At 36.2% G+C, this 26718-nt stretch overlaps 2 protein-coding genes across 2 annotated transcripts; both read left to right on the top strand.

Moving 5' to 3' along the window:
* The first annotated feature begins 108 nt into the window (after positions 1–108).
* Positions 109–13811, top strand: LOC126603444 (uncharacterized). Its single transcript, XM_050270294.1, has 20 exons — positions 109–356; positions 690–770; positions 8165–8328; positions 8435–8503; positions 8608–8721; positions 9274–9348; positions 9435–9491; positions 9669–9782; positions 9947–10060; positions 10229–10342; positions 10521–10634; positions 10780–10890; positions 11056–11169; positions 11316–11429; positions 11988–12050; positions 12384–12548; positions 12635–12757; positions 13124–13204; positions 13311–13372; positions 13479–13811. Exons 1-20 carry the CDS (start codon positions 176–178, stop codon positions 13552–13554), a joined length of 2106 nt encoding a protein of 701 aa, XP_050126251.1. The 5' UTR covers positions 109–175; the 3' UTR covers positions 13555–13811.
* A 1914-nt stretch (positions 13812–15725) lies between these two features.
* LOC126603450 (uncharacterized) lies at positions 15726–20458 on the top strand. The gene is made up of 14 exons (XM_050270299.1): positions 15726–15998; positions 16439–16566; positions 16675–16740; positions 16845–16958; positions 17539–17607; positions 17695–17751; positions 17983–18036; positions 18111–18173; positions 18310–18372; positions 18878–19042; positions 19142–19297; positions 19708–19788; positions 19902–19963; positions 20069–20458. The coding sequence occupies exons 1-14, from the start codon at positions 15815–15817 to the stop codon at positions 20142–20144; spliced, it is 1338 nt and encodes a 445-aa protein (XP_050126256.1). The 5' UTR covers positions 15726–15814; the 3' UTR covers positions 20145–20458.
* Positions 20459–26718: the final 6260 nt, after the last annotated feature.

The raw sequence follows: 26718 nt of genomic DNA, 5'->3' as shown, positions 1-26718 counted from the left end.
ACAAAGACTAAATTGACCAATGACCCTTTCAACATTTAAGCCTAAAATATTCTTTTCGTACCAGAACGAAATTTAAGTAGTCGGAAGAAATCGAACTCGAACTCAAAAAAAATAAAAAAAAACCACTCGAAAAACTGTCGGTGTGAGAGTTTCGTTGGCTGTGATTGCATGCTCCATGGCGCCCTCCAAGCTCGCGATTCTGTCAATTTTTCTTGCCCTTATTTTCTCCCAGATTCGGGCTGACATGAAAGTCCCGGATGAGGAAAACGAGCGACTCTCATTCCCGGTGAAGATAAACGAGCTAGGGAGCCCCGATTCGTGGAGTTCGAAGTTCAAGGCTAAGTTCCACGACTTAGGTTCGTTTCTGTCGTCTTCTGCGAATTATAGGGTCTATTGAATGAAATTTGTGAATTTTCAAGTGTTTGTGGATTCGATTTTTTCCCTCGGTTTTCTCGCCATCCAAACAGATGTTACTGAAGTTAGAGATCCTTTGGTTTTTCAATTTGATTTTTCAGTTCTATAATTTTAATCAGAGGAATAAAGATGCGTAATTGTCTAGTTACTTTGTGAGCAGAAACAACATCGATATCAGTTAAATTTCGATTTCGAGCATTTTAAGTGTTTTTGAGTGCGGTTTGGGTTTTCCTGGCTGACGGTTTGTGTTTCTTTAATGTTTTTTTTTTTTTAAGAAAAAACGGGGAGGCGCCTTTTCGGTGGGAACGCTAAGGAACAAAACAAGAATGAGCAGAGTGAAAATGGAGCCTCTCCAGGTAAGGCATATTTGCATGGAAATTCAGGGATGTAGCTTCAAACAACTTTTACTAAATTCACGTGATTCCTACCAACCACAAATCCTCAAGAAAATTCATTTCTCTGACTGAATTCACATAAACCTCTCAAAATTCATTTCTCAGAGCAATTTGAAACTGAAAATTGCTGAGGAGAAGAGACTGATAGGTACTTTCGTCGAAACGACGAGATTTACCGTCGTTTCGCGACGCGGCTTAGAAACTTCCGCCACTGCGGGTGATTGTTTGGATCGCGACCTCGTCCATTGTAAAAGTGAACCTGCGGGGAAATCAAATGAGGTTACGCGTCGCGAGGTGATTGGGTTAGTGCAGTGTGCGGGTGAGGTTAGTGTGGTCTAAATCTAATACGACATTAGGCGCCTGGGTAGGTGTTGAATTTTTCTCTACTTGTCATTTAGTATTACGATCTAGTAGTATTATCTTCACTTGTAAGTGAAATGTTTTAGATTTCATTCTCGTCAAAGACAAATTTAAACCAAATTAGTGGTATTCTCTTCCTTTGTAAGTGAGAGGTTTAGGTTCGATTATTACCAAAGATAAATTTAAACTAACTTATTACTAATTCAGTGTGAGACTAAGACCACTCATTCCTCTTTAGTATAAATAATATAGTTTGTTTAAAAAAAAAAAATTGGTCGTCTACTCAAAATTGGGCACATTTTGGTTCAAGCTGTAAAAATTTGTTAAAATATGCTGACGTTGCACATATGTCCAATAATATGGTGCCACGTGCATTACACAAAAATATCTAATTTTTAAAAGTATTTGAAGTCTAGCAAAATTTATAAAATATAATATAAAATAAAAGAGGAATGTCAACTAATATAAAGATAGCAGGTGGGTACAACTTATCAAACAAAACTACCTGAGACAAAAGAATTTTTTACAATGAATCAAAAAAGTAATAATTCCATGGATGATTCTTTTTTGAATCATCTACCACGACTTTTTCATGCAAAAAACAATTTCAATTATGCTCTTCCAAAAATTGACGATGAGATTTTCAATACCAAATTAGGTTGTTGATTGTATGGCTTCAAAATTTCTTCCTGTAACGTATAATATATCATCGTACTCAAAAATATGCTATCAACAAAGGATTATTTTTTAATGATAATGTTAAAGAGATTAAATTTGTAGATAAATTTGCAAACTATATATTGTGTCATCAATAAGAATGAGCACGTTTATCGACGCTTAAATCATAATTCAATTATCAACTTACATGTCATTTAATTTACAAAATTTTATGTATAAATTTATTCTCTCTAACATTACTTTTTTTTTCTAATTCCACTTGAATGTAATAGTCGTCCTCTAACTTTGTCAAGGGAAGACCCAAAAAGTTTTTATCTTTTCCAAATCTAATGCAAAGGTCCCGAACATCTTCTTGAAAACTTAGTTCGCTCTATTAATCACCATCATTGTTTGTTTTTTTTTAATGTCAGTATATATGAAATGGTCAAAAGGATGTAAGTACGGCTCACCGAGTTTGTCGACGGTCTTCCAACAAAAATCTCATCTTCTACCTCGACTTTTTGCAGGAAAAATACTTCAATTAAAACTAATGATGTGATTTTTGATGATATTCTTTTGCTTGTTCAAGCATGCCATCATTAGAGAATTTCTTTTAAATTCCACTCGTTGAATATAGTAGTCGTCCTTTAATTTGGGTAAAGGTTGGCCTAAAATGTTCATCTTTCCAAATTAATGCAAATGTCTTTTGACATCTTTCTTAGAAACTCGGTTCTCTTTATTAATCACTGGCACTACCTTTTCATTAGTATGTGTTAAACAGTAAAAAAATTGTATGCATGAATCAAGTTTAATGAAGGTCATGCAACCAAAAATCTATCTTCTATCTCGACTTTTTGTTGCAAAAAACACTTCAATTATGCTCTTTTAGAAACTCACGGTGATACTTTCATGATACTTCTTTGCTGTTTCAACTTTCAAGCATGATATCAACAAATGATTTTTTTTTTTTTTGTTATATGTTGTCTTTTCATGGAGGAATTTTTATCATCTAGTTGCCCTTATAATTAAAGCAAATATGGGTTAATATAAATATTTTTTTAATAATTATGACACTATAGTTTGTTTATATATGATAATATTTTTGTAGTAAAAATAAATCCAAAATTTCCACCAAAAATTAATTCAAAATCAAACACCCCAACGAATTTTTACTTCGAAAAGTGGATATTACATATTTCTTTCAAACACGCCTACACATATGCCAATCAGTCTTTTTTTAATTGCATGATATATTTTTGTTTTAAATTAGGATAAAATATTTTTTGTTATTTTTTGCTAATAATAGTATATTTTTTTCTATTTTTTTCGTTTTTTATTCAAAACAACAAAAGAAATAAGTATCCATTTAAACTGAGTTGAAATTACTATTTTAATCCTAACTTAATTTAATATTTTGAAATTTTAGTAAAAAAAAAACAATTGTTGGTATCATAAACGCTTTATTAGTTGACAGTTATATATCCATTTTCCTTGAGGTAATAAAAGAATGGGGGTAAATTACATAGTAGCCTCTCAAGTTTGAGGTCTATTACAATCTCATACAACATCTTTAAAACATTTCACTTTCATACCTCAAGTACTATTTTATTTCAATTTCATACAACTGTTAAAAATTATGTTAAGTTAACCGTTAAGTGATGACGTGGCAAATATGAGGTCCCCATTTGTGCTGATGTGGCTGACACATTTATGCCACATGGATAAACACTTAATAAAAAATTAAAATATTAGAATAATTAATTAAAGAAAAATATAAAAAAATTATAAAAAATAATAAATAAATAAAAAAAACCAAAAAGTCCCCTTCGTCTTCCCCACCCCTTCCCCTCACCAGAGCCCATCCCCCCAACACCCAACGGCCACCCCCTTCTCCCATCCCCCATCACCCGAGCCTTCCCCGCAACCTTCAATCTCCATCTTGCTCTAGATCCATCAATCTCCATCCCAGAAGCCAAAAACTGGAAAAGTTCAAACTTTTCCCACACTCAACAGAACACAAAGAAATCCAAACATTTCCTACCCATTTTCTCTCAATTTCTCTCTAACCAAACACACCATGTTGTCTTTCGAAAGAATATGCAAAGCCTACCCATTCAATTTCAAATCCTCAAAAAACCCAGCAAAACTAAAATATCCAAAATTTTCCCCTCACCTTCTATCATTTTCTCAGCAACCAAACACAATCCAGAATCCCAATTAAAAAAAAAAGTCTTTCAAATCAAAATTCACCAATAGCAACCCTCAAAAGTGTTATCTGGACCCTCATATCAGTCTGCTCCGAAACCTTCATCTGAACTCTCACGACCTCCCAAATCATCCTGGTCCGCTAACTCCTCCTCTGGCTCACTAAGTTACTGCCACCGAGTCTCCTGCCAAACGACGACTTCAAACCCAACGCCTTTTTTTACCCGGCTTGCCACCAACGACAGGAGTGAAGTTAGAGCACTCTGGTCGGTCTTCTCGAACTGTGAGATGTAGGTGAGAGGTTTGGGCTCAAAGATCCAGCAAGCTTCGACTAAGATCTCGTAGACAATTTCCCGGAGTTTCGAGTCCGAGAGAGAAAGGCTCGAAATTAGGGATTTGAAGAGAGCAATTACCTTTAGTTGGGTGAGCTTAGGGTTTTTGTATATAAGCACTGCAACTTCAATCGAAGTCCTGAGACGGTTTGGATTCCGGGTATGAGATGTGAAGAGGGAGGATTGGGTTTCTGGGGAGAGATAAGGAAAGGGAGGTGAAGAGAATGTGGGAGATGGAGGTGGATCGGGGGAATGGGTTTCGGGGGTTTTTTTTAATTTTTTTAATAGGATAAATTATTATAATATTTTAAATGCATAAAAATTATTATTTTTGCCACGTGACACACATTTGGCAGCCACGTGGTATAAATGTGGCAGCCACGTCAGCTCTTAACGAATATTGAAAGTGAAATGTAACGGATGTGTGAAATTGAAATAAAATAGTACGTGAGGTATGAAAGTGAAATGTTTTAAAGATGTTGTATGAGATTGTAATAGACCTCAAACCTGAGGGGCTACTATGTAGTTTACCCTAAAAGAAGTTTTTGGTACCAAAACAATATTTTATATTTGTAGTTGGAAGAAATCGAACTCGAACTCAAAAAAAAAAAAAAAAACTCGAAAACCTGTCGATGTGAGAGTTTCGTTGGCTGTGATTGCATGCTCCCATGGCGCCCTTCAAGCTCGCGATTCTCTCAATCTTTCTTGCCCTTATTTTCTCCTAGATTGGGGCTGAAACTGGAATCTCGTGGGAGGACAACGAGCAAGACTCTCCAGTCCCCGCGGAGAAACGCAAGAGCCTGCCGAAGGTGGCTTTTTTTGTAAGCTCATAGATAAGATCCACTGTTCATTTCTATCTTCTTCTACAAATTCTAGGGTTTATTGGATGAAATTTATGATTTTTCGTTGATTCGATATTTTGTTAGGACTCAAATTTCAACCCTAACTCAAACTTAACTACTGCAATCAATATCGGAGTCAGAATTTTGGCTCAGGAGGGACAAAAGTCTTCCTAAAACACTATTCTGATCTAAGAAAAATAAAGATCTGCCGTGTCCTAAATACAAACCACCATCATTTGGGTTTGGTATGACGTTGTTATTGTCATCCTTTTCTTTAACTTAACCCCCATACGTATTATCATGACTCGGATTCAAAATAAAAGTTCCTTTAAATAAAAGAATGGCGAAAAGAGGAGGGGAATAGGAAAAAAAAAAGTAACAGTATCAAAAGACTTCAAGGAATAAAATAAAAAAATGAAGCAAAAAAAAAAAAAAAACCCCAGCTCCCTCGCATACTTTCTCTCTCTTCCTCTTATGATCACATGAGTCCCTTAAAACAAACAGTGACGCATGTCGATGCAAATTTCTGCCGTCTCTTGCTTTGATGAAAACGAACATGCAAAACAACCAACATCTTTGATCAAAGACCTAAGCCTCACACACCCATAAGGTGGGGGGTTAGACCGATGGATCTTCAATGCCTAAGTTAGTTTCTCATAAAGGAGTATGTGATTAGGGCTTTTAAGGGTAGCAAAAGTTTACCAAAATATATATATATATAAGGGAGTGGTCGACCATTGTGTTAGGGTTTGTAACCTACACATGGCAGCATCCTATTGGCCAATGTGTATTCTCAAGATATTAAATAGAAAATAATATCTTGAGATAATAGTACAAGTATCCCTAATATTATTAAATAGGGATTACTTACTTGAATGAAATCAATCTTCAATTATGAATATGTTAAAGATAGGATTTGAGTAATTAATCCTTATCTTTAATGCTTTGACTTTTCCTTGCCATGAGCAGGTAATGTAACATCTCACATCGCCTAGGGGAGTGGATCATGTAAGCCTTATATGTATATTTCTATCTCTACCTAGCACGAGGCCTTTTGGGAGCTCATTGGCTTCGGGTTCCGTTGGAACTCCGAAGTTAAGCGAGTAGCGCGCGAGAGCAATCCCAGGATAGGTGACCCACTGGGAAGTTCTCGTGTGAGTTCCCAGAAACAAAACCTTGAGGGCGTGGTCGGGGCCCAAAGCGGACAATATTGTGCTACGACGGAGTCGAGCTCGGAATGTGGTGGGGGCCCTGGCCGGGATGTGACAATTTGGTATCAGAGCTAATACCTTGTCGGAAGTGTGCCGAAGAGGACGTCGGGTCCCTAAAGGGGGTGGATTGTAACATCCCACATCGCCTAGGGGAGTGGATCATGTAACCCTTATATGTATATTTTCATCTCTACCTAACACGAGGCCTTTTGGGAGCTCCTGGGATGTGGTGGACCCCGGGTCAGGATGTGACAGATTTGGTATCAGAGCCAATCCCTAGCCAGAAGTGTGCCGACGAGGATGTCGGGCCCCTAAGGGGGGTGGAATGTAACATCCTACATCACTCAGGGGAGTGGATCATCTAAGCCTTATATGTATATTCTCATCTCTACCTAGCACGAGGCATTTTGGGAGCTCACTGGCTCCGGATTCCATCAGAACTCGAAAGTTAAGCGAGTAGCGCACGAGAGCATTCCCATAATGGGTGATCCACTTGGAAGTTCTCGTGTGAGTTCCTAGAAACAAAACCGTGAGGATGTGGTCGAGGTCCAAAGCGGACAATATCATGCTACGGCAGTGGAGCGAGCCCGGGATGTGGTGGACCTCGGGTCGGGATGTGATAGGTAAGTTGGGGCCATTCAGTTGCTTGGACTTTTAGGGAGCTGAGCTGCGCGTGAGAGTATTTAAGAAGCCTGCCCATTTAAATGGCAATATTGTCTTTCTTGAGCAAAAGTCCACGTGTCACCTCTAGAATTTTTGGGATTATTTTAGGCTCCACAACGCCGGTTAACTGCATTATATTAAGAGCCATCAATCTCAAATTGAACCCAGAGAAGGAATAAGAAAAAGATTTTTGTTGGGGCTTTAATACCTTGAAAAATCTTTGGAAATTAAAGGGATAACTCTCATTTTTTCTGCGTGAAAAAAATGTCAAGGTAGGCCCGAGATCATACTGGTCCTTCATGGCTCTGCCCCTGACTGCAATGGAAGAAGAGGGAAGGAAAGAAGAGAGGAGCAATAATTTTGGTATTTGATTTCTTCTGTAAAAGTAAAAACTGATATGTTTACATTTCTGGGAGCTGGCCTCCTTTATACAGCACCGTACTTTTTAATGTCAGTTGGCATGTTTAACAACCCTTAACAATAAAACTAAAGAATAAAACCTTCAATTAACTGTCTAATTGGTGATTAAGGCAATCACAAATCAATTCTAATTTGAGTGAGTAATGCTAGAGAGATCAAATTTCTAAACCAAATGATGTGAATGTTGATAATTGACTATTACTCAAGTATTGATTAACGTACTTATTTCCTATTAGTGACATATCATTTGGTTTGCAAATTTTGTTTAAAAATTTAGTCTCCCTAACATTATCCATTTTGAGTTATAACATTTTTTCCCTCGGTTTTCTCGCCATCCAAACATATGTTACTAAAGTGGCAGTTCCTTTGGTTTTTCAATTGGGAAGTGTTTGTAATGCTTTCCATTTATAATTTTGTGTTTATGTTTTGGAATCTAAGTAATACTGCCAATTAGCTGAGGCCTGATGCTTACTTGTACAGCTTTGATTTTTCAGTTTTATAATTTTAATCAGACCAATAAAGATGCTTAATTGTTTAGTTATTTTGGGAGTAGAAACAACATGGATATTTGTCGAATGTCGATTTCGAGCAGTTTAAAGCGTTTTTGAGTGCTGTTTGGGTTTTCCAGACTGACGGTTTGTGTTTCTTTGATGTTGAGCTTATAGAAGAGAGGGAGAAGGTAATTCAAGGGCTTACAGAAGAGGGGGATAAAATAATTCAAGAGCTTAGAGAAGAGGGGGGTAAAGTAATTCAAGAGATGTTGGATAGCATTATTCAAGAGATTTCGGGTAGCATTTCTTCGTTGCCGACTGAAATCAAGTTTCTCCAGGTTAGGCATATTTGCACGAAATGCCAGAAAACCAATTACCCAATCTTTCTCGAATGACAGTTTGTTTATCCGCATTTTGATTTCTATCTATGTTTCTGTATTTTAGAAAAACGGGTCATTAGTTGAGCAGCAGGTTAGGAAGGCTCATGCACGTGCTGATGAACTAGAGAAGAAGGTTAGATTCAATGAAGTGGACTATTTTAGTATGTGAAAACCACTGCATTCTTGTTGCCAAAAAAAGAGAATACTGCTGAGTTGTCAATTCATTCTCCTATGCAGGTTAATGAACTTGAACAGAAATTACAATTGCAACGTAAGGAGAAAGAGGAATTGGAATCCCGGACAAATGAAGCTGAGGAGAAGATTGATGATTTGCTTTCAGAAATAGAGAATGTAAGTTATTTTTTGTCATTTGGAAGAAAAGTTATTTTGTGGCCGAATGTGCTCATAGTGAAAGTCCTTAGTGATTCTGATAATAAGAACAGAACATTGTTTTGCATTGGATTTAAGGGTTAAGTAAAGAATGATAGTAAGGGAATAAAAAGGATGCTAAAAGTTGTCTTATTTAACTCAACTTTGTCAATCAATCACTGTTTTGTTTTGGTTTGTATTTTTGTGATTCTGTAGATATTGTCAATTCATTTTATGTTATTTTTGTGATGAGTCCTTTATTCGCTTCTTCATAAATTAGTTTTTGATGTGAATGTCTTTTGTATAGAATGTAAGTTGACATCCTTCTTTTGCACCAATGTTGACACAATTGGGGTGCTGTGGTGTTTTTTTTATTACTATCTTGACTTCCATACAATGCTGAACAAAAAAGTCTACTTCTTTTTTCTTTTCCTTTCATATCATTTTATACTAGTAGTTGTAATTCTACTTGGAATTTTGCTTAATGTTTATCCCGTGGGGATAGTGGAATGATGTCTGATGATATTTTTACAGATTGGGAAGACTAATGATGAGCAGGAGACCAAATTCCGTAAAACTGAGCATGCTCTTGAAGTTAAAGTGGCTGAGGTAATTTTTAAGTCTCTGCGGAAGCGCATTTTTCTAGATTGGGGTTGGTGCTTATGCTCAGTCTATGTTTCTAAATTTGTCTTCAGGTGGAAATGTGGAAGGCAAAATTTGAAGCTACTCTAAAAGCAAAAGTGTTAAATGAGGTATTAAGTTGCATGAATTCTGTCGCTCTCTCATTTTAACCGTCTCCGAATGTTTGTTTATATTCTATCTGAGGTTGTTGTAAATTCAGAAAAATCAGCCAAGTGAGTTTCTTAAGAACATAGAATTTGAAAGTTTTTGTTTAAGGTTGTCATAGAATTAAGGTTCACTCTATACAGGTTAACGAACTTGAAAAGGAATTGCAATCACAACGTAATGAGAAAGGGGACTTGAAAGACCGGGTAAATGAAGCTGAGAAGAAGATTGATGATTTGCTTTCAAAAATAGAGAATGTGAGTTTTTTTTTTTGTCATTTTAACTATCTCCGAATGTTTGTTTATATTCTTTCTGAGGTAGTTGTAAATTCAGAAAAATCAGCCAAGTGAGTTTCTTAAGAACATAGAATTTGAAAGTTTTTGTTTAAGGTTGTCATAGAATTAAGGTTCATTCTATACAGGTTAACGAACTTGAAAAGGAATTGCAATCGCAACGTAATGAGAAAGGGGACTTGAAAGACCGGGTAAATGAAGCTGAGAAGAAGATGGATGATTTGCTTTCAAAATTAGAGAATGTGAGTTTTTTTTTTTTTTGTCATTTTAACCGTCTCCCAATGTTTGTTTATCTTCTTTCTGAGGTAGTTCTAAATTCAGAAAACTCAGCCAAAGTGAGTTTCTTAAGAACATAGAATTTGAAGGTTTTTGTTTGAGCTTGTCATAGAATTAAGGTTCCTTCTATGCAGGTTAACGAACTTGAAAAGGAATTACAATCGCAACGTAATGAGAAAAGGGACTTGAAAGACCGGGTAAATGAAGCTGAGAAGAAGATGGATGATTTGCTTTCAAAAATAGAGAATGTGTGGGTTTTTTTTTTTTTTTTTTTTTTTGTCATTTTAATTGTCTCCCAATGTTTGTTTATAGTCTTTATGAGGTAGTTGTAAATTCAGAAAAATCAGCCAAGTGAGTTTCTTAAGAACATAGAATTTGAAGGTTTTTGTTTATCCTTGTCATAGAATTAAGGTTTATCCTATGCAGGTTAACGAACTTGAAAAAGAATTACAATCGCAACATAATGAGAAAAGGGACTTGAAAGACCGGGTAAATGAAGCTGAGAAGAAGATGGATGATTTGCTTTCAAAAATAGAGAATGTGAGTTTTTTTTTTTTTGTCATTTTAACCGTCTCCCAATGTTTGTTTATCTTCTTTCTGAGGTAGTTCTAAATTCAGAAAACTCGGCCAAAATTTGAAGGTTTTTGTTTGAGCTTGTCATAGAATTAAGGTTCATTCTATGCAGGTTAACGAACTTGAAAAAGAATTACAAATGCAACATAATGAGAAAGGGGACTTGAAAGACCAGGTAAATGAAGCTGAGAAGATGGATGATTTGCTTTCAAAAATAGAGAATGTGAGTTTTTTTTTATTGTCATTTTATTGTCTCCCAATGTTTGTTTATAGTCTTTTTGAGGTAGTTGTAAATTCTATAAAAATCAGCCAAGTGAGTTTCTTAAGAACATAGAATTTGAAGGTTTTTGTTTATGCTTGTCATAGAATTAAGGTTCATTCTATGCAGGTTAACGAACTTGAAAAGGAATTACAATTGCAACGTAATGAGAAAAGGGACTTGAAAGACAGGGTAAATGAAGCTGAGAAAAAGATCGATGATTTGTTTTCAAAAATAGAGAATGTGAGTATTTTTTCGTCTCCCAATGTTTGTTTATCTTCTTTCTGAAGTAGTTCTAAATTCAGAAAACTCAGCTGAGTTTCTTAAGAACATAGAATTTGAAGGTTTTTGTTTGAGCTTGTCATAGAATTAAGGTTCATTCTATGCAGGTTAACGAACTTGAAAAGGAATTACAATCGCAACGTAATGAGAAAGGGGACTTGAAAGACCGGGTAAATGAAGCTGAGAAGAATATGGATGATTTGCTTTCAAAAATAGAGAACGTGAGTTTTTTTTTTTTTTTTTTTTGTCATTTTAACTATCTTCCAATGTTTGTCTATATTCTTTATGAGGTAGACATAAATTCAAAAAAATCCGTCAAGTGAGTTTCTTAAGAACATGGAATTTGAAGGTGTTGTTTAAGCTTGTCATAGAATTAAGGTTCTTTAAAGTTCATTTTGCAATCGTCTTCAGTAATTTAGATGACTCATGCGTCAATGGTTGAATTGGAATCTGAAAGTGATGCGAAAGCTTTGGTTTGCTTATTTTTTTTCAATTCGCACATATGCTTTTCTTTTTTCTGGTCTCTATATATCATATGGTTACACACATCTTTCCTTTATGTTATATATGGTATTCGAAGTAGTGTGGTGATTAGATTCAGAAGGTATTTTTTTTTTTTTTTGGTCAATTGATTCAGAAGGTATTACAATTAATTTCTGTATGGTCACTTGAAGAACCTGACACCTCACTCCCACAACCTTTTCTTTTACAAGTGTGTGCTTAATTTACTGAGTATTGTTGTCCTTCAATAACTGACGAGGGCTTTCAAATTTGTTCAGGCTCTGGAGAAAAAAGCCCAAGCTGAAAAGTGGGCTGAACCCCTTGTCGAAACAACAAAAACTGTAAGCTAGGTTAATTTATTTTATTTTCAATTTCCACGTTTGTGTAACAATGTAGAGCTTTCCACCATTACACTAAGTGAGAACCTGAAATTAATGGTGTTTCTGTTTTCGACGTCTCTAGCTATAAAATTGTTCCATGGCTTTAATAGTGTTAGGCAGGATACAGTCACACACATGCATGCTAGTGTATATACATGTGTGTTAGTATACTTGTATGTGTGTATGGATGCTAGTATGTTCTATTCAGTTGTGCTTTATGCCTTGCTTATAAGAAGTGGTTTGCCTTTCTCACTAAACTTTATTATCCCCCTTTTCATGTCTGTCCTGTTGAAGAAATGGATCCCGGCAATAAAGGAACAATGGGTGGTGGTGAAGGATACTGTTGAACTTCATGTGATATCGTTAAGTAATAAAAGTATTGAAGTTTATGAGGTTTCAAAGACTACATTAGCTCCACATGTTATAAAAGCACAAGAAGTAGTTGATATTTATTTTCAGGTATCATGTATACATTTCATTAGACAAAGAAGTTGGTCCATTCATGTTGCCTACATGCATCCTACGGCTGTATTTTTGGATGACAGGAAGCAAAAAAGTTCGGCAAGCCATATGTTGATCAGCTGACCACTGTGACAAAACCTCATGTCGATAAGGCAGTTATTGCCTACGAGAAGTTTCTCAAATCTGCATCAACATACCATCATCAGGTATCAGCATCAATTTGAAATAACCTCCATTCATTATGCTACTGTTAGATACAAATTATTTCAATGGTTGATTGCTGCAAGTTCGTTTATTATTCCTTTGTTTTCCATTTTCTTTTTCTTCTCCATTTCTTGACGATAATTATGAACTGCTCTGACCAATCAATTCATCGTAACATAAGATGACATACAGTCTTCAGTTCATATGTTACTTCTTGTTGAAGACTGTTACTGCATGTTGTGAAGGAATTACGGTTTCTTTTCTTTTTCTTTTGATGTCCTTGCCATGGTGGATGCACCCGTAGCTTAAGCCATTCCCCGAACCAGCTATAGTAGTATATTAAATTTTGTAATCAATATTTCTTCAAGGTTCAAGGGACAGTAAAAGATTTGCTGAAGAGGCATGAACTGACAAGACCTCTTGCTACAAAGGAGTTGGAGTGGTTTGCGGTACGTGTAATGAAATCAATCTTCTTGCATTTCTTTGTTTGTTCTGTTTTCTTTCTTTGAATTTTATGTTTGATCCCCTTATTTAGTCGCAATTAAAATGTTGCAGGCCTCGGCTTTGGTGGCCCTGCTCATCATAATTCAGTTCAGAATTTTCTCCTCACTTTTCTGGTTAGTTACTTATACGTGCTCATGCCTGCACACCGCATTTTCTAAACGAAAAGTAACCCTAACATATTTCTGTTTGCTGATTACGACTTTGTGCGTCGTTATGCAGTACAAAGACTAAAAAACCTGTTCCAGGTACCAACCATGCGCGTCGTAAGGCTAAAAGGGGCCATCCAGAGAAGTAAGCTGCTACTGGCTTTGTTTAGATGTCCTTTTTCCGTGCATGATTCAATCGTCTGTGTAAAATGTTAGAAACTGTGATGCACTGGTTAAACGTTAAGATAAGTCTAGGAGTTGGTGGCGGTGGGCGGCTTTTACTTATGTTGTTGAAGGGTGTATTTTAGTTTATCTTTTTAGTGTATTTGGAATAAAAGCTGACAAACTACATATCAATATTATTATATATAAGTGGGGTTACCATCATAAATAGTCTTTGAATTTACATCATTCTTTGAATTTCAAAATCGATTTTTGAAATTAACTAGCGCACATTAATTTGATTCATAATGTTAATTTTTACTAAATGTTCTGATGACATGTTCAATAATTTGGTGCCACGTGCATTATACAAAAAATATTTAAAATTGTTTGAAGTTCAAAAATTAAAAAGTATAAAAGTTTACAACCACAATATAAAAATAAAGGGGAATGTTAACTGATATAAAGATAGTCGGTGGGTACAAATTATCAAACAAAAGTACCCAAGACAAAATCATTTTCACAATAATAAAAAGGTAATAATTCCGTGGCACTTTAATGATAATGATCTTAGACGATTCCTTTATTTAATCATCTACCCCGACTTTTTCAAGCAAAAGTATTTCAATATACGCCCGTTAAAAAATTGACGGTGAGATTTTTGATGATATTCTATTGCTCTTTCAAAGTTTCAAACATGCCATCACCTTTTTTGAATTCCACCCGTTGAATAAAATAGTCGTCCTGTAACTTTGTCCAGGGATGATCTAAAAAGTTTATCTTTTTAATCTAATGCAAAGGCCGCTAACATGTTTCTAGAAAACTTGGTTCGCTTTGTTAATCACCAGTATTGTCTTTTTGTTAGTTAGAGTTAAATGGTCAAAAGAATGTACGTATGACTCAGCAAATTGAAGGTCTTATAACAAAAAACTTATTTCGACCTCGACTTTTTGCAACAAAAAATATTTCAATTTATGCTTTTTCGAAAACTCATGATGGCATATTTGATGATATTCTATGCTATTTCAAACATGCCATCAACATAGTATAAATTTTGAATTCCACTCGTTGAATATAATAATCTTCCTCTAATTTGGTTAAGGGATGACCTAAAATATTTATCTTTCTAAAGTAAATGCAAATGTCGGTAACATAGTTTTGGGAAATTTGTTTCTCTTTATAAATCGTTGGCACGATCTTTTCGGTAGTACGTTGCAAATCAACTAGCTTAGCGAAGGTCTTGGAACAAAAATCCTATCTTATATCTCAACTTTTTACAGCAAAAAATACTTCAATTACGCTTTTTCAGAAATCGATGATGATACTTTTCATGGTATTCTTTTGCTATATCAAGCATGACATCAACAAAGGATTTCCTTGTTTTTCGTATTCAATGTCACGTTTATATGTTTTCTCTTCATTGAGGAATTTATATCGTCTATTTGTCTTTATGTTAAAGGAAATTTAGATTAATATAAATATTTTTTTAAATAATTATGATCTTGTAGTTTGTTCATATCTGATAATGTTTTGTAATAAAAACAGTTTCCACTTGAAAAAAGTCAAAATTAAACAACTCAACGAATTTTTACTTGTATAAAAATGAAAATTACTCATTTCTTTCAAACACGAAATATTACACATCCTAATAACAATCTATGTTTTTAGAGATCTAAAAGCCCCATATTTTTATGGGAACTTTAACGAAAAGCTCCCGGTACTGTTCATTTTAACGAAAAACCACATTTTAACACTAAAAAGTCAATCTTGGTACTATTCACTTTACCTTTTATTTTGTCCTTATAGTTAAAATTCAAAGTTTTCAAACCCTTTTAATTAGTTTTCCTTATTTTTATTAGTACCAAAAATATATAATTACTAAAAAAACCCAATTAGCATATGCGTAGGCGTATACCATGAGCTAATATTTTGTTTGTAAATTCAAAGTAACAAATGAAAGTAATAGCCATTAAGTAGGGTTGATTTGAAATTACTGTTTTCTTTAAAAAAAATTGTTGGCAAATATCTTTCTAATTAATTAATTTAATATTTTGAGATTTTACTTAAAAAAAAAAAACAATTTTTGGTATCATGAATTAGTTGACAGTTATATTCATTTTCGTTTTTTTATTTTTGGTACCAAAAGGGTATTTAATATTTGTAGTCGGAAGAAATCAAACTCGAACTAAAAAAACACTGGAAAAACTGTCGCTGTGAGAGTTTCGTTGGCCGTGATTGCATGCTCCCATGGCGGCCTCCAACCTCGCGATTCTCTCAATCTTTCTTGCCCTTATTTTCTCCCAGATTCGGGCTGACGCTTCAGTCCCCGCGGAGGAAGACGAGCCAGTGAAGCTCCCCCGATCGGACGGCCCTGATTCGTCCGCTCTGAAGATCGAGTTGGATCAGCTCAGGGCTAAGATCCACTCCCTAGGTTCGTTTCTATCGTCTTCTGCGAATTCTAAGGTTTATTGGACGAAATTTGTGATTTTTCAAGTGTTTGTGGATTCGATTTTTTCCCTCGGTTTTCTCGCCATCCAAACAGATTTGACTGAATTTACAGATCCTTTGTTTTTTCACTTGGGAAGTGTTTTAATTTCTTTCCATTTATAATTTTGTGTTTCTGTTTTGGAATCCAAGTAATACTGCCAATTAATACTGCCAATTAGCTGACTCTGGTGCTTACTTGTAAAGCTTTGAGTTTTCAGTTTTTATAATTTTAATCAGAGCAATAAAGATGCTTAATTGTTTAGTTACTTTGTGAGTAGAAACAACATCGATGTTAGTTAAATTTCAATTTCGAGCATTTTTAAGTGTTTTTGAGTGCTGTTTGGGTTTTCCTGGCCGACGGTTTGTGTTTCTTTAATGTTCAAGAATTCGATGTCGGTGAGAAGATTAAGGAACTAAAAAAGAAGAATGAGCTTATAGAAGAGAAGGAGAAAGTAATCCAAGAGAACTCGGATAGCATTTCTTCGTTGCACAGTGAAATTGATTCTCTCCAGGTTAGGCACATTTGCATGAAATGCCAGAAAACCAATTACCCAATCTGTTTTTTGAATGATGGTTTGTTTATCTGCACATTGATTTCTATCTATGTTTCTGTATATTAGAAAAAAGGGTCATTAGATGCTGAGCTTGGGAAGGCTCATGCACGTGCCGGTGAACTAGAGAAAAAGGTTAGATACGACGAAATGGACTATTTTAGTCTGTGAAAACCACTACATTCTTGTTGCCGAAAAAAGAGAATTCCACTGAATTTTCATTTCATTCTCCTATGCAGGTTAATGAACTTAAAAAGGAATTGCAATTGCAACGTAAGGAGAAAGAGGGCTTGGAAGCCCGGGCGAATGAAGCTGAGAAGAAGGTCGATGTTTTGCTTTTGAAAATAGAGAATGTGAGTTATTTTTTCTCATTTGGAAGAAAAGTTATTTTGTTGCTGAATGTGCTCATATTGGAAGTCCTTGGTGATTCTGATTATAAGAGAACAGAACATTGTTTGGCATTGGATTTAAGTGTTAGGTAAAGAATGATAGTAAGGGAAAATAAAATGGATGCTAAAAGTTGTCTTATTTAACTCAACACTGTCAATCACTCGCTGTTTTGTTTTGGTTTGTATTTTTGTGATTCTGTGGATATTGTTAATTCGTTTCATGTCCTTTTTGTGATGAGTCCTCTGTCTGTTTCCCCAGAAATAAGTGTGTTGATGTGAATGTCTTTTGTATAGAATGTAAACTGCTGGTGGGCAAAACAATGTTGTTAGTTTACATCCTTCTTTAGCACCAATGCAGACACAATTGGGATGCTGTGGTGTTTTTTGTATTACTATCTTTACTTCTATAGAATGCTGAACAAAAAAGTCTACTTCTTTTTTCTTTTTCTTTCATATCATTTTAAGCTAGTTGTAATGCTACTTGAAATTTGCTTAATGTTACCCCGTGGGGATAATAGAATGATGTCTGGTGATCTTTTTACAGATTGAGAAGACTAATGATGAGCAGAAGACCAAAATCCGTAAAACTGAGCGTGCTCTTAAAGTGGCTGAGGTAATTTTTTAGTCTCTGCGGAAGCGCATTTTTCTAGATGTGGGTTGGTGCTTATGCTCAGTCTATGTTTCTAAATTTGTCTTTCAGGAGGAAATGTTGAAGGCAAAGTTTGAAGCTACTCTAAAAGCAAAAGAGTTAAATGAGGTATTAAGTTGCATGAATTCTCTCTCTCATTTTAACTGTCTCCCAATGTTTGTCTATATTCTTTCTAAGGTAGTTGTAACCTGAAAGTGCTGCGAAAGCTTGGTTTGCTTATTTTTTTTCAATTCGTACATCTTTCCCTTATGTTATATATGATATTCAAAGTAGTGTGGTGATTTGATTTTGATTGCGAGCCCTAAAGGATATTTTGTGTTTTTTTTTTGTTTGTATCAGGTGCATGGTGCATGGATTCCACCATGGCTTGCTGTACATTTTATGCAGTGTCAGGTAAACTGAGTGTATTTTACTGTAGTAAAGAAAATTTTCCTTTTCAAGGAATTGAAGTTATTATCAACTTGCAGTCCTTTCTAGAGACACACTGGAATGTGCATGGAAAACCTGCAGTGGATATTGCTGTTCAGAAGGTATTAAAACTAATTGCTGTATGGTCGCTTGAAGAATCTGATATGTTACTCCTACAATTTTCTCTTTTACAAGTTTATGCTTAATTTACTGAGTATTATCCTTCAATAACTGACGAGGACCTTCATATTTGTTCAGGCTCTGGAGAAAAAAGCCCAGGCTGAAAAGTGGGCTGAACCCCATGTGGAAACATTAAAAACTGTAAGCTAGGTTAATTTATTTTATTTTCAATTTCCACTTTTGTGTAACAATGTAGAATTTTGCATCATTACACTATAAAAGGTCGTACCCAGTGCACAAGGCTCCCGCTTTACGCAGGGTCTGGGAGAGGTGAATGTCGGCTAGCCTTACCCCCATTTATGGAGAGGCTGCTCCCAAGTCTCGAACTCGAGACCTACCGCTCATGGGCGAAGGCACTTGCCATCGCATTATTACACTATGTGACCTGAAATTGATGGTGTTGCTGTTTCCGACGTCTCTGGCTATAAAATCGTTCCATGGTGTTAATAATGTTGGGCAGGATACAGTCACACACATGCATGCTAGTATGTATACATGTATGTTAGTATGCATGTATGTATGTATGTATGTATGGATGCTAGTATGTTCTCCCATTCTGTTGTGGTTTTTGCCTTGTTTATAAGAAATGGTTAGCCTTTCTCACTAAACTTTATTATCCCCCCTTTTCATGTCTGTTCTATTGAAGAAATGGATCCCGGCAATCAAGGAACAATGGGAGGTGGTGAAGGATACTGTTGAACCTCATGTGAAATCGTTAAGTACAAAAACTTTTGAAGTTTATGAGGTTTCAAAGACTACACTAGCTCCACACGTTATAAAAGCACAAGAAGTTGTTGATCCTTATTTTCAGGTATCTATATTTTCATATATACATACATTTCATTAGGCAAAGAATTTGGTCCATTCATGTTACCTACATGCATCCTACAACTGTATTTTTGGGTGACAGGAAGCAAAAAAGTTCAGCAAGCCATATGTTGATCAGGTGGCCACTGTGGCAAAACCTCATGTCGATAAGGTTCGAGTAGTATTGAAGCCTTATACAAAAAAGACAGTTATTGCCTATGAGAAGTTTCTCAAATCTGCAACAGCATACCATCATCAGGTATCAGCATCAATTTGAAATAATCTCCATTCATTATTCTACTATTAGATACAAATTATTTTGAAGGTTGATTGCTGCAAGTTCAATTATTATTCCTTCTCTTTCCATTTACTTTTTCTTCTCCATTTGATGACGATTATTAACATTTAATTATCAACTGCTTTGACCAATCACTTCATTGTTACATAAGATGACATATATGTTTCATCTGTTATCTTATAGTGACAGCGTTGAACAGTCTTCAGTTCATGTGTTATTTGCTGTTGAAGACTGTTACTGCATGTTGTAAATGAATTACGTTTTCTTTTTTATTCCTTTTGATGTTCTTGCCATGGTGGATGCGTAGCTGAAGCCATTCAGTGAACCAGCTGTAGTAGTTTATTAAATTTTGTAATCAATATTTCTTCAAGGTTCAAGGGACAGTAAAAGATTTGCTGAAGAGGCATGAACTGACGAGACCTCTTGCTACAAAGGAGTTGGAGTGGTTTGCGGTACGTGTAGTGTAGTGAAATCAATCTTCTTGCATTTCTTTGTTTGTTCTGTTTTTTTTTTCTTTGAATGTTATGTTTGATCGCCTTATTTAGTCGCAATTAAAATGTTGCAGGCCTCGGCTTTGTTGGCCCTGCCCATTATCATTCTGTTCAGAATTTTCTCCTCACTTTTCTGGTTAGTTACTTATGTGTGCTTATGCCTGCACATCGCTTTCTCTAAATGAAAAGTAGTCCAACATATTTCTGTTTGCTGATTACAACTTTGTGCGTCATTATGCAGTACAAAGACTAAAAACCCTGTTCGAGGTACCAACAATACACGTCGTAAGGCTAAAAGGGGCCATCCAGAGAAGTAAGCTGCTACTGGCTTTGTTCACATGTCCTTTTTCAGTGCATGATTGAATCGTCTGTGTACAACTTTAGAAACTGTGATACACGAGTTAGACGAAAGATAAGTCTAGGAGTTGTTGCTGCGTAGTGTGGGCAGCTTTTACTTATGTTGTTGAAAGGTGTATTTTAGTTTATTTTTTATTCTTACAAATTCACAGCCCAAAGGATTGTCATTTTTTCTTTTGAACTTTGAAGCACTGTGGAGAATCAATATTTTAGTGAAGATGACCGGTTTATGTGGTTATTAATAAAGCTGTTGAATGTTAATGATGGTGGTTAATCTGTGTGAGCTCCTTGTAGCGTACGTGACGGTGGTTAATGGTTTCTTTAACGTTACTCCTTTCGCCCCCAATGGCACGGGTCGGCTAGCCTTATAGGATGGCCGATGCGTGCGTTGGTTGTGACGGAGACTAATAATCGAAATGGTGATGTTGCTGCACCAAGTGAACTTGCTTAATAATGGACGAATGTTTTGTGACCAACTGCCCTCAACGCCTTGTCGATATGCTTTTTTTTCTTTGGCCTGTCGATATCCCTCCGCTCGCTGGTTAGCCTAATTTGGACTTTTAGCTAACAAAACTTCCCATTGCATGTCTCAGAGATTTCCTGACCATGAATCCAACCGACCGTATCTGACGGCCAAAATAATAATATAATTTATTTAGTTTTTATGTTATCCATCCTCCAACAACCTCATCTCAAACTCTATGAATACCTACCTGTTTATCTGATAATTTACAAAGTCATTTATTTTTGGGTAGATTCAGTAATCTAATTTTGTCATTTATTATTAAGAATAGTCCACTTTTAAAAAATAGGTCCAAATTGACCATTATCTTTTTGTTAAGTTTGTGATCAAACAGAAAATTTTAAAAACAAAGAAAAAGATTTAAAAAAAAAAAACCCCAAGTAGGGTCAGTGTTTAAAATATCGGTATTGGTAGAAATATCGATAGGCAAATTTGTGGAAATATCAACAGATATATTGTATATTGTATATCGATATCGATATCGATTGCTTTCGATGAAAATGATGGAAATCTAAAATTACTTTTTATGGAATGTCATATGAAGCCACAACACACGTATGAAATAAGAATTAATGATCAGATACTGTGTAAACAATGAGTATGTGATATGTGAGAAGAAAAACTTCTTTATAAAGACAAGTAATAAAATAAAGCATTTCAATAGAAAGAATAAATTATACATAACTTAATTGAAATTTTCGACATGAAAGCATCACAAGTTTTATTGATGTAAACTAATACCATAAAGAAAGAAATTTAAAAAAATAAAGAATGCATAGACTCATGGATATTTACTGCCAACTTTTTGCAAACTGTCTACAAACACTGGATATTTTCTAAAAATATCAAAAATATTGTGGATATTGACTGATTTCCAGAAATATCGTGGATATGGAGTGAAGTTTAGACTTCATCCCTCTTTCCATCTCGTTCCCTGAATTTTTGTATATTTCCGTGGAAATATCGAGCATATCTAGGATATTTCAAACATTGAGTAGGGTAAATGTGGGTGGTTAGTAAGTTCATTATTTTTAATATGTTTTAATGAAAAAAAACAACTAAAGTAAGTAATATTAAAAAAAATACAATATCAAATAACAAAATAAATAATAAAATAAAAAAGAACCAATTGTCACATGCGTAGTCTTGTGGCAAAAGGCTAAGAATTAAATCCCTTCAAGCATGTTGCATTTAGTCTTTTTACTTATTTAGTGTACATATATCATAGATTTCTTCATCGATTATCTACCTACATCACAGATAAATTGTTTTTTAGCTACCTATATTATAGATGTTTTTCCATACTTGTAATCAACCTCTCCAGAATTAGTTGTATTCAATTCTATCTTAAATATATTTTGCTGAAATTTTTGTAGTTTTCTTATAATATAGGTATGTTACAATTAGAATCAATTTAAAAAATAAATTGAATTTTTAGACATGGATCTAACTATCCTTTAGTTTTTTACTCTCACTAACAAAAGTTGCTTTCGATCTCGTTTTAATGAAGTCAAACTGAAGTGGTCTTTTAAACTTGGTTGGAATTTGAGTTTTTTAGGTTAAATTTTCACAAAATTAAATTAAGATAGCCTATACTAAATTTAACTAAAAAGTTACATTTAAAACAAAAGTTAAAATGTATAAAACTGGAGTCTTAAGACTTGTTTGGAAGTGCTTTTAAAACGACTGAAAACACTTTTGATGAACAGTGACAGAGTCAAGATTTTAGGAAATGAGGAATAAACTAATTAGAGAGTAGAACGCATGCTTGGAGTTGTGAGCTAATTAAAATTTTGGAGGTGCTAAATGCTTTTTCTTTATATGTTGAAATGAACCTTCCAATATCCGGTCAATATAGAAAGTAATTAATAAAAAATTAAAGAGGATTTAGAGAAATTAACCTTCTAATATCAAGTCAATGAAAAATGCTAGGAAAACCATGTTTTTAGACTATATAATGGAGACCACATTATGTGGTAGTTGATGATTGGATTTCTTCTTTAATAATTTAAAAGAGTAGTCCATCCATTAACTGCCAAATGTGGTTTAAGTAGATTGTCTCTCTAGTAACACCCCAATGCAATATAGAATGGATTGGGAATTTTAGAACAAAAAATGAGAAGAATGAATTGAAATTTTGAATAATAAAATATATGAAATTTTAAAAATTTAGTAGAAAGGGGAAGAAAAGCTCAAGTTTATAATTCTTCGGTTGGATAATGTGAAAACAATATTTTTTGATAAAAGTAAATCAAACTTTAGATTTTAACTAGTAATTGTGCCCGCGCGTTGCCGCGGGTTTTCAAAGTGTATGAATAAAATTTTCAGAAAGTTTTACAAACATGTATGTGAATTTATCGTATTTACAGGAAGGAATAAAAATATAGAAATAACAGATGGTACAGCTCTGTTTTGGTAATGGAGCAATTGTAAGAAACAATGCATTTGTAATCCAAAGGTTAAATTTGTGTTGTTGGGTGTAAAAAAATGTTGATTCAAATGTGAGTTTGTGAAGGTTGTTAAGTGTGTAAATTGACAATTATCGCGGATGAAAGTGTTTAGGTATTTAATATTAACTACAACAACAACAACAACAACAAAGCCTTTTCCCACTAAGTGGGGTCGGCTATATGAATCCTAGAACGCCATTGCGCTCGGTTTTGTGTCATGTCCTCCGTTAGATCCAAGTACTCTAAGTCTTTTCTTAGAGTCTCTTCCAAAGTTTTCCTAGGTCTTCCCCTACCCCTTTGGCCCTGAACCTCTGTCCCGTAGTCACATCTTCGAACCGGAGCGTCAGTCGGCCTTCTTTGCACATGTCCAAATCATCGGAGCCGATTTTCTCTCATCTTTCCTACAATTTCGGCTACTCCTACTTTACCTCGGATATCCTCATTCCCAATCTTATCCTTTCTCGTGTGCCCACACATCCCACGAAGCATCCTCATCTCCGCTACACCCATTTTGTGTACGTGTTGATGCTTCACCGCCCAACATTCTGTGCCATACAACATCGTTGGCCTTATTGCCGTCCTATAAAATTTTCCCTTGAGCTTCAGTGGCCTACGACGGTCACACAACACGCCGGATGCACTCTTACACTTCATCCATCCAGCTCGTATTCTATGGTTGAGATCTCCATCTAATTCTACGTTCTCTTGCAAGATAGATCCTAGGTAGCGAAAACGGTCGCTTTTTGTGATCTTCGCTAGATTGCTCCGGTCATTAGTGTGGATAAGTATATAAATGGATAGAGATAGGAAAGCAAACACAAGATGTACGTGGTTCACCCAGATTGGCTACGTCCACGGAATAGAAGAGTTCTCATTAATTGTGAAGGGTTTACACAAGTACATAGGTTCAAGCTCTCCTTTAGTGAGTACAAGTGAATGATTTAGTACAAATGACATTAGGAAATATTGTGGGAGAATGATCTCGTAATCACGAAACTTCTAAGTATCGGAGTGTGGTGTCGTCTTGACTTGCCTTATCTGTCTCATAGGTAGATGTGGCATCTTCTCTGGAAGTACTCTTCCTCCATCCAGGGGTGGTATCTTTAACTGGTGGAGATGCACAAGGTAATGTATCAATTTCACTTGAAGCTTACTTGTAGTCTCAGGCTTGGTCAATCGCGATACAAACCATGTAGTAGGAGTCCCCCAAGTCGCCGAGCTAGGGGGTCTGCTGAAAGAGGTGACAGACAAGGTAAGCAATCAGAGCTCCGACTGATTGTTCACCTTCTCCCCATCTTGCAGCAGCATGAAGGATAAAGAGAAGAAAAATGAGAAGAGATGATATGAGATACTTTTGCTTTTGAAGAAGTAACTTTCCACAGGCTTATTCTTGAACTGAGCTGGATGGTTTTCTGGTTTCCTCCAGAGTATAAGGCCGACTGAAGAATTTGAGGGTCAAAACAAGTCCATCAAATCTAGAGTACGTTCCACCCTGCTGATATGGGATACTTTTGCTTTTGACAGAGTAATGGGTGTATCGGCACGTGTGCTGTTACGCTTGTCTCCACATGCTTCCTTGTATCCTTCGCACTTGCCCTATCTGTTCCTCAAGCAGATGCGGAATCTTCCCTGGAAACATAAGATGTTGAAGATGAGTACTCGAGAGCAATGCCAGGTAAGTAATCAGGTAAGGGGTTCCAGGCAGTCAGTTCCTGGCTGGAAGCTTGATCCAAGTGCTGACTGATTGCTCTCTTTCTCCTTGTCTTGCAGGTAAAAACAAGGCCAAAGGAAAAGACAGGGAAAAAGCATGATATGGGATACTCTTGCTTTTAACCCTGATGATATGAGATATTCTTGCTCTAGTATAGCTTGTTTGCAGAGGTATTATCGGGGGGAAAGAAAGCTGAATATTTCGAAAGGCTTCGTTGGGAGTGCCCTCTCAGATATGATGAAGGGTTGAGCATTTTTGCAGGTCTGCCTGTCCGTTGGGGATGGAGGTCGACATATATAGGAGTCTCCCTAACAACAGGTAGTAATGCTATTCATTTACCCTGCTTGGTCATAGCACGGTAGTGGGAGCTGCCAGTTTCACATGTTTTAACTCTGTCAGAGCACTTTGAAAAAGTGGTCTGTGGTATCTGGCTCTCGAGATTCGGAGAACGATGCCTCTTCGATTTTTGAGAAAGCAATCATGCTGGGGGTCTGGCTCTCGAGATTCGTAGAGCAGTGTCTCTTCGATTTTTGAGGAAGTAATCATGTTGGGAGTCTGGCTCTCGAGATTCGGAGGGCGGTGCCTCTTCGATTTTGGAGTAAGCAATCCTGTTGGGAGTGTTGTCTCGAATGTGAGTAAAGGTTGGGCATGTTTGCTAGTCTACCTTGCCACGAAGCACAAAGGTTGACACACAGAGACTTTCCAATTATCCAGCAATGGTACTGTTCCTTTACCCTCTCTTCGCTTTTGAGAAAGTAGTCATGTTGGGAGTCTGGCTCTCGAGATTCGGAGGACGGTGCCTCTTCGATTTTGGAGCAAGCAATCTTGTTGGGAGTGTTTTCTCGAAAGTGAGTAAAGGTTGGGCATGTTTGCTAGTCTACCTTGCCACGAAGCACAGAGGTTGACACACAGGGACTTTCCAATTATCCAGCAGTGGTACTGTTCCTTTACCCTTGTGGGTAATAATATGGTAGCTAGACCTTCAAAATTTATGTGTCTAAACTTTGTTAGTGATGTTTCTTTGCTATTCTTTTACCTTTCTTGGTCAGAGCGATGTAGTGGGAGCTGCAAGCTTCACGTGCTCAACTTTGGCAAAGTTATCTGTGGTACCCATGAGCTATTGTTGCGTGTGGGAAGTGGGTGATTGAACAGTAAGATTCATGTGCTTTCTACTTCACCAGAAGTCTTCGACAGAATGCCCATAATTTCTGCAAAGCTGAGTGTGCGTGTGACAGGTGCTGACAAGGCTAGAAAAGTAGGTGCCTCTTCGATTTCTGAGATCGGCCCTCGTGGTCTCTGAGCAGCCCAGCTTTTGAGAAAGCAAGCGCCTCTTCGATTGATTCGGATAACGATGCCTCATCGATTTTTGAGAAAGCAATCATGCTGGGGGTCTGGCTCTCGAAGATTCGGGGAGCAGTGTCTCTTCGATTTTTGAGAAAGTAATCACGTTGGGAGTCTGGCTCTCGAGATTCGGAAGGCGGTGCCTCTTCGATTTTGGAGCAAGCAATCTTGTTGGGAGTGTTTTCTCGAATGTGAGTAAAGGTTGGGCATGTTTGCTAGTCTACCTTGCCACGAAGCACAGAGGTTGACACACAGGGACTTTCCAATTATCCAGCAATGGTACTGTTCCTTTACCCTCTCTTCGATTTTTAAGAAAGTAGTCATGTTGGGAGTCTGGCTCTCGAGATTCGGAGGACGGTGCCTCTTCGATTTTGGAGCAAGCAATCTTATTGGGAGTGTTTTCTCGAATGTGAGTAAAGGTTGGGCATGTTTGCTAGTCTACCTTGCCACGAAGCACAGAGGTTGACACACAGGGACTTTCCAATTATCCAGCAGTGGTACTGTTCCTT

Source organism: Malus sylvestris, chromosome 15, assembly GCF_916048215.2.
Source record: "Malus sylvestris chromosome 15, drMalSylv7.2, whole genome shotgun sequence".
NCBI classification, from domain to species: Eukaryota; Viridiplantae; Streptophyta; class Magnoliopsida; order Rosales; family Rosaceae; genus Malus; species Malus sylvestris.
This window is presented reverse-complemented; position numbering and strand designations above follow the sequence as displayed.